The following is an 8,204-nucleotide window of genomic DNA, read 5'->3' on the forward strand; positions in this document are numbered from 1 at the left end:
GCTGGTGGCAGGGAAGTCAGGCGCAGGAGAACGAAATTGGTATAAACGGAGTTATTTAATAAATGCTTACAAACTCCGAAAACCAACATACAAAATAAAAAAAGTGGGTAAAAACCCGGCACACACCATAACATACTTGGCACCAATACATACAACGAACAATTCCCGACAAGGACGGGGGGGGAAACAGAGGGAAAATATACAATATGTAAATAAGGAATTGAAACCAGGTGAGTGTGAAAACAAGACAAAACAAACGAAACATGAAAAATGGATCGGTGATGACTTGAAGGCCGGTGACGTCGACCGCCGAACATCGCCCAAACAAGGAGAGGAACCGACTTCGGGTAGAAGTCGTGACAATGTAATTGACACAATCGCCATCTCCTTCCACCTAGCTGTTCTTTCACCTATCACGAGACCGTGTGTTCTCCGAGGAGAGGGCCCGGTTCTACGGAGCGGAGATCGTGTCGGCGCTGGACTACCTCCACTCGGAGAAGAACGTGGTTTACAGGGACCTGAAGGTAAGTTAAGGAGTCGGAAAACGTTTCGCAATGGACAATAAAAATACGTGTTCTTATTGGAACCTCCCTAACTCTCTCTCTACTGTAGCTGGAAAACCTGATGCTGGACAAAGATGGCCATATCAAGATCACAGACTTTGGCCTGTGTAAGGAGGGCATCAAGGACGGGGCCACCATGAAGACCTTCTGTGGGACGCCAGAGTACCTGGCCCCCGAGGTAAACACCTACCCATCAACCCTGTTCTTCCACTGATAGAAAGCTATCATCAGTGAATCAGAACCACTAACATAGAAGTTAAGGGTTTGAAAGCCCTTCCAGAGGATCTACTAGCCACTACTAGCCCCTAGAACTGACACTCATGTTCTACCTCCCCCTTTCCTAACACACAGGTGCTGGAGGACAATGACTACGGTCGTGCTGTGGACTGGTGGGGTCTGGGTGTGGTCATGTATGAGATGATGTGCGGTCGGCTGCCCTTCTACAACCAGGACCATGAGAAGCTGTTTGAGCTGATCCTGATGGAGGAGATCCGCTTCCCTAGAACCCTGGGGCCCGAGGGAAAGTCCCTGCTCTCTGGCCTGCTCAAGAAGGACCCCAAGCAGAGGTAAGACAGGGGTGTGTGTGAAGTATGTTTCTGCATGTGTATGTGGTGGCGTTACATACCCAAGCAAGAAAAGCAAAAATGGTGCTAAACAGAAGGGGAACTAACAAAGAGTCACTGACCAACAACCAAAACGAAACGGGGGGTTTAGGAGCAATAACAACTGGAACCTAAAAGACGTCCACTAAATTTGCCCAAGAAGAGGCAAAAAGAATCTTACACCAAACTTAAAGATAGGAAGCAAACAAAAAAGGTGGAGCAAAATTAGATCAGGGAAATCAGACAAATTAATGTTTTTCTAGAAATCAAATAAGGAGAGCCAAATAAAGGTGTTGACCCTCCACATCTCTCAAGACAACTGGAGCGCTGGGCTAGACACTCTTAAATAGCACCTGAGCCAGCACAGATGAAACGCCTTCCCACTAACGAGATGGCAACCAGCACAGGTGTAACACTGACTAAGGTAACACCAATCGGAGCGCCCTACGTGCTAATGACCAATACGTGCTAAAGCTGTCCTCCACTCTGTATAGCACTTTGTGACATCGGCTGATGTGAAAAGGGCTTTATAAATACATTTGATTGATTGAAAGTACAACCTCAAAACACCTTGCTTGTAACAATGGTCATTCAATAAATGAAGTGCTATGGCAGCCTGAAAACTAATGGCTCTTAACTATAGGTAAAGTATTGCAAGACACTGAGTCAGTGTGTGTGTCTGTGTGCGTGTGTGTCTTTAGGTTAGGTGGAGGGCCTGATGACGCCAAGGAGATAATGCAGCACAAGTTCTTCGCTGGGATCGAGTGGCAAGACGTGTATGAGAAGAAGGTATCCTTAGCTTTCTATGTGTTCTCATCGCAGGAGGTCGGTGCTACCTTAACTGGGGAGGACGAGCTCATGGTAATGGCTGGAGTGGAAGAAATGAAATGGTATCAAATACATCAAACACAGGGTTTCCTTGTGTTTGATGCCATTCGCTCCGTTCCAGCCTTTATTATGATCTGTCCTCCACTCAGCAGCCTCCACTAGTTCTCATTGTTCTCATGGTTATGACAAGTGTTATGACATGTAGGTACCCACTCCTTCCTTTTCTTCTCAGCTGGTCCCGCCCTTCAAGCCCCAGGTCACCTCGGAAACAGACACCCGCTATTTTGATGTGGAGTTCACCGGGCAGACCATCACCATCACGCCTCCAGGACAAAGTACCCTCCCTCCCCTTATATATGTTGTATGTTAAGCAAATGGGGCAGCAGGTAGCCTAGTGATTAGAGTGTTGGGCCATTAAGCGAAAGGTTGCTGGATCGAATCCCTGAGCTGACAAGGTCGTTCTACCCCTGAACAAGGTTGTTAACCCACTGTTCCCCGGTAGGTGGTCATTGTAAATAAGAATTTGTTCTTAACTGACTCGCCTAGTTAAATAAAGGTAAAATAAAAATCCACTCATGGAAACACAACATCACTATCAGCGAAGATGATTGGAGAGATGGACTATCCTGCTAGAATAGTCACTGCTTTGCCTGTCCCGTTCTTCTCATCCGCCTCTCTGCTTGTTTCGCCTGCCCGCTTCTCGCTTTAGAGGCACTAATTCATCCAATTTCAGCAAACTCTGTACACCATTCCACAAGCAAGGTTCAAAATAGCTAAAGGCAGATTTACCTAACTCTGTTGAGCTCAAAGGGATCTCCAGAGTTAGCCTGAGATGGTGTCTGATATCTGGTATTTCTGTAGGTTAACAGAGAAGTGGGGTACGGTGGTAGTTTATGCAAAAAGGCTGTATAAACAAAAAACGTGCAATGCATCGATCTACAAGACTTCAAAGAGGATCTGCCTATTTTCTGATACTGAGTGCAGTAATTTGTGCCCTGGCGGGCCATATGTTTGACACCCCTGCTTTAAAGAGTTTATGGATTTATAGCACAATGACTACCCCTAGTGGGCTTAGTAGCTTTCATACTACTAGTTAAACCACAATTTGCCTTAATTGCTTTGTTGTTGAGTTTTATTATTTTGGAACATGAATGTCAGTTTTGAATTAATTTTGCTATAACTCTCTTTCTCAAACTTGCCCTCCTTTTCCTTCCCAGATGACAGCATGGAGTCTTTCGACAGCGACAGGAGACCCCACTTCCCCCAGTTCTCCTACTCTGCCAGTGGAACAGCCTGAACCTAAACCGAAGCCTAGACCCCCTACCCTTTCCTCACCCTCTTATAGACCATACTGCTCTCACCTTAATGCCCCAATCTCTGAACAGACCTCATCCTCATAGGCCATCTATGACCTCACTCATGTTTATCTTCTTTTTTGTCTGTTTGTTCTGTAATTGTTGGGGCACATCTCAATTGTCTAGTGTGGCTTCTTAGCCTGTTCTCCTCTTCAGATGAGTCCAGGGGAGGAGAGGAGATGAGGAGTGGAAGGCCACTTTCGACTATTGAGTCTCCCTTGTTGTCACCAGTGTTTCAAATACTGTACTTGTGTTGCTTAGAGGGGAGGAGTCGGTTGCCTGCCAATAGGAACACACTTGGACTAGAGGTCAAAAGTCACTAAGATACAGTGGTGACCGGCCAACCTAATTCTTCATGGCAACATGATTTCCTGTCAATGATACATATGCAGCTAGCCTCAAAAGAGAAAAAGAGAAGCACAGTTATAAACAATCTTTGAAAATGAGCTTTTTAAACGGTACACTATCTATTTCTACAAATTATTAGCTTTATATTTTGATGGAGCAAAGGAAACATCATAGGGTGATCTTTTGAAATAGTCCTCCTTCTTCCCATCTTCTACTAGCCACCACTGCCATTGTGCTCTCAAAGACTCACAGATATTCAGAGGTTTGTGAGAGGTAACACTAAAGCTCCACACCTGGGTTGTGTTCAGTAGGGCACCACAAAGCAAAACGTTTTGAAATAGAAAATGAAAATATGTGTTCTTATTAAACAAGTTCCCGTAGCACAGGGATGGGCAACTTTGGTGAGGGTGGGGGCCACAAAAAAACGGGACTCATCACGAGGGGCCGCAGTGGCTCGCGGGTCTGCTTACCCAAATCCATACCCACACATGCAGTCAGTCCGGCCCTAGCCTTTTGAGGGGCCCTAAGTTAGAATTGCAATTCTACACATTTTGCCTATGGGAGGAGAGAGAATTTTTCAGTTTTACAGCTAATTTGCTACTATTCTACACATTTTGCCATAGGGTGGAGAGAAATGTTTTTAATATGCAGTTTTGCAGTTTTTAAATATATCTGAGTGAGAGTGACTAATAAAATCAATGTGGGCCCCCGGCCGTTAAATTGACCATAATTACTACAAGTTTAGATAGCTGGTTAGACTAACTACCAATCTATAATATCTTAGCTGACATGGGCTAATTGAGGGACTGTCAGTGACTGATATAACAAGAGAAACTGCTTATGCACAACCTAATTTCAAAATTGCACCTTGTGTATTCTACTATTATTACTCTAAACAATCAGATACTTTGTTTTTGGAAAGCTGCCCATCCCTGCCGTAGCACCTCCTGTTTGCTTTCTCCTATTTTGTGACTTCTGAACATGACCCTGCTGTCTCTCACCTCTCAAATGTTGATCCTCCCAAACACACACACCTTCTAGTAGCAGTGAGGACTAGAGTACTGAAATGGAGTCTATAGAATGATCTGTTATTCTACTTTTCTTCAGTGTTACTGGCCTCCCTCGCCTTCTGGCCTAAGCTTTCCTTAGTTAGAGTGACTACAGTACAGTGAAAGTTTGGTGAACGGGATCACACCATCTGTGAATTGGCGTGGCGCAGTGACATTCACAAAACGATGTGTGGATTATAAAGGACATTTTTGTGGGGTGTTGGTGTATCTGGCTACTTTTATGATTTGGGAAATAGATTGTTTTCATGCGAATAGCAATCTTGGTATTCCGGTACAACTCAGCGGGCAAAAGTTGCTGCTGCAACCACAGTAGGGAAGATACGTATTTTCCCTGATACATATTAGGTTGTATGGTGAAATGACTGGATGTACGTACATATTTTGTTAGAAAGGCCACTATATCCATTTACCCATTAAACAAATGGGCTCTGTTGAAATCATGTGTAAGGAACCCTTTTGTTGGTTTATATTTCTCTATCAAAGCTATAGACATATACAACTTCAAAGTACATTGAGATGAGATAGCTAATAAAAGTCACTTTTTATATCTAGCAGAAAACCATGCTCGTAGACCTGTTAGCTGCTAGCTACATGTTGATAATAGAAATCAACTTAAAAAAACAAATGTGTTTTTCTACCAGCATGCCATTGAATGCTGACACATGCATGGCTTTAACAACGGAAGAGTCTGAAGCTCGCCTGTAAAGATTTTAAAACAATTTACCAACCAAGCAGTTGCTCCACAACTATCTGGTATTGAGAGCACAGGTCACAGTCCGAACAATGTATAACAAAACTCTTACCAGCCATGTTCCAGTACATATTCTGAAGACCCTTAGCTTGGTGGACAGTTTCTGTAGACTGTGGGAAGACTACCTGGTCTAAGTAAATGTAATTGTGCAATAACATAGGGCTGTGATATGAGAGGAAAGAAGGAGCAAACATATGTGTGACTGGAATCCTCGTGAGGGTAGATGGGATAGGGGGCTGGGCAAAGCTGATACAAAATGGATGGTTTGAAATGAATGTCTTTCTTTTAGCTAGAACTGTGACCAAAGTCTTGTTTAGTTTGTGTGAGATTTACAACCTCGCCCTGACCCTTAACCTTACCGGAGTCGCACTGACTGACAACTGGGGGATATGATCATCTGAAAGGCATGCTCATGTACTGATACGAACCTTTGGAATTGAGTGTACAAAATGAATGGTGTGAATGTTCTGTTCTACCAACAAATTGACCTTCTCTTTGCTGTTAGATTGTCAACAGGTAGCCTATTATTTGTTTGTACGTTTAATTGTTCTATTATTTTGCGATCCTTTCCAGTTATTGGGTGTTTTCTCCCCAATGCTTTTAGCAACACCTCACTGAGGTCACTGTTACAGTACTCAACCCTTTTAGACAGACAGCTACTGTACATAGACAGTTACTGGTGCAGCGAAACACACCAAGGCTGTGACTATCCACCATCAAGGAAGGATGACTATGTTTTTGTGTGTGTGTACACAAGCGATTGTGCGGACAGGTCTGTGAGGCCAACAATTCAATGCATTTGTATCAGTGATTTGTCACAAACTCACTGGCTATGTATGGTATGTTAGTCAAGGAAAACAAATGAGAATCTTAACTTTTTACCTATTAAATCACAAATATTTGAGACGTCAATACCTCAATGGTCTTAATTGAATCCAAGTGAGGGTATCCACATTTTGCTAATGGTAATTTACGTTGTGTCCAGATGCCCTAGATTCTAGTTTTGTTAAGTGTTAAGGCCTTATTTAATTTGAAGTTAGTTGAAACCCCTCTGAATATAAATTATTTATTTAGGAAAAGGTTCAAAATGTTCACTGAACAATACAATTAATAATTAATGTTAAAGAAATGATCAATGAATGTAAAACATATATTTAATTTTGTTGACCCATTCCAGTTTTGTATATTTACTTATTTTTTTACTTCCTTATTTTGAAATCCTTGACCTAATTGTTGCTTATCGACCGGTGATTCACCATGTAAGTTGGGGGGGTAAGAAAATGTTAAAGAATTTATATTTAAGTTATTTCATTCCCTTTGATGCCCCCTTTGTAGATGAGAAACTGAACAATTGAATGCACCAGCTTTTGTGAACAAAGAACCAGTGTAGGCTGCTGAAGGGAGGACGGCTCATAATGGCTGGAACGGCGCTAATGGAATGGCATCAAACACATGTAAACCATGTGTTTGATGTATTTGATACCATTCCACTGATTCCACTCCAGCCATTACCACAAACCATCCTCCCCAATTAAGGTGCCACCAACCTCCTGTGCAAAGAATGTTTTCCTTTGCTGTGTGGGCATAAATGTGGCATTATTTTTCATTGGGATTCAGAAATAAAGACTTTTTGGACAAATATTATGATTTTGATTTGTTCAATTCACTCAAGCTCCCCACTTGTATAAAGAGTATATCAAGTAGCCTACAAATATTGTCCAGCACATAATTTGTTGGCTCATCCTCTGGATCTCTGTATTGGGCTGACAATGGCGGCCCAGAGCCAAGTGCAGAATCCCCAGGCCAGCCCAGGATAGGGAGCAGAGGTCTAGGGAGACAAACACAGGGTTTTCGGGGTCCAGCTGTGAGTCTAGCTCGGTTCTGGAGCTCCATGTGGAGGAAGCAACACAGCCAATTGCTGAATTCTCAATTGGCCCCTAGCCCTTATCCTAAAAAAAACAATCCTAGATTTGAAGGACATTTTACATTACATTTGGGATGTTATTTCTTCAGCTAGTTCCTCAAGGAAATTATATTTCAGCAAAGCCATATTTGGCATGCATAGTGCGCCATCTTCTGGCTCAAAAGGCTATGCAGTTTATTATTGAATGTAGTAAATAGTGAAGGTTGCATTATTTGCCGTTAATCTTAATCAAGATAGGCCCATCTTGGATAAAGTGTAATCATAACAAGATCACAAAATAAGAACACACATGAAAGGTTAAGCATTAGATTTTTTGGGGCACATAATGGACAAATTAAGCATCTAAATCATCCATGACATGATAGTTTTACAGGAAGCTGATTTGAATTCATTATTTATAATTGACCATTAACAGAAATTACACCAATTTCAATAGCCTCCTGTAGGCTACTATGTAATCAAGGGCGTGGATTTACAGGCTATCCAAAAGCGCGAGGTACAGACATGCAGTTTACCAGGCCAACCTGGCAGTCCGGGTGGGATGAGAAGGCACAGTCAATATCCGTAATAATAACAACACTTTTGCAACATTTTAATTCGTATCAGCAATTCAAAATTCGCTGTCAGCCTACACTACAATTATTTTTTTATTATAATGAAAACAAAAGACGTGACGTCATCACATAACGGTGTCCAATGCCCCTCGCGTGAATGATTTTGAAACCACATTTTCAATATCCAAAAATATTTCAGCAAGAATCTG

General features: G+C 42.4%; 1 protein-coding gene across 2 annotated transcripts in view; it reads left to right on the forward strand.

Annotated features, from left to right (window-relative positions):
• The window catches only part of LOC115107835 (RAC-alpha serine/threonine-protein kinase), a 45,833-nt gene extending 38,675 nt beyond the window's left edge, over positions 1-7,158 (forward strand). For both annotated transcript variants that reach the window (XM_029631499.2, XM_029631500.2), the window contains exons 9-14: positions 399-524; positions 613-741; positions 915-1,129; positions 1,867-1,954; positions 2,226-2,328; positions 3,211-7,158. In XM_029631499.2, the coding sequence (XP_029487359.1) occupies positions 399-524; positions 613-741; positions 915-1,129; positions 1,867-1,954; positions 2,226-2,328; positions 3,211-3,290 (741 nt within the window). In that variant the 3' untranslated portion in view covers positions 3,291-7,158. The remainder of the gene's footprint in view (positions 1-398; positions 525-612; positions 742-914; positions 1,130-1,866; positions 1,955-2,225; positions 2,329-3,210) is intronic.
• Positions 7,159-8,204: the final 1,046 nt, after the last annotated feature.

Source organism: Oncorhynchus nerka, linkage group LG24 (assembly GCF_034236695.1).
Source record: "Oncorhynchus nerka isolate Pitt River linkage group LG24, Oner_Uvic_2.0, whole genome shotgun sequence".
NCBI classification, from domain to species: Eukaryota; Metazoa; Chordata; class Actinopteri; order Salmoniformes; family Salmonidae; genus Oncorhynchus; species Oncorhynchus nerka.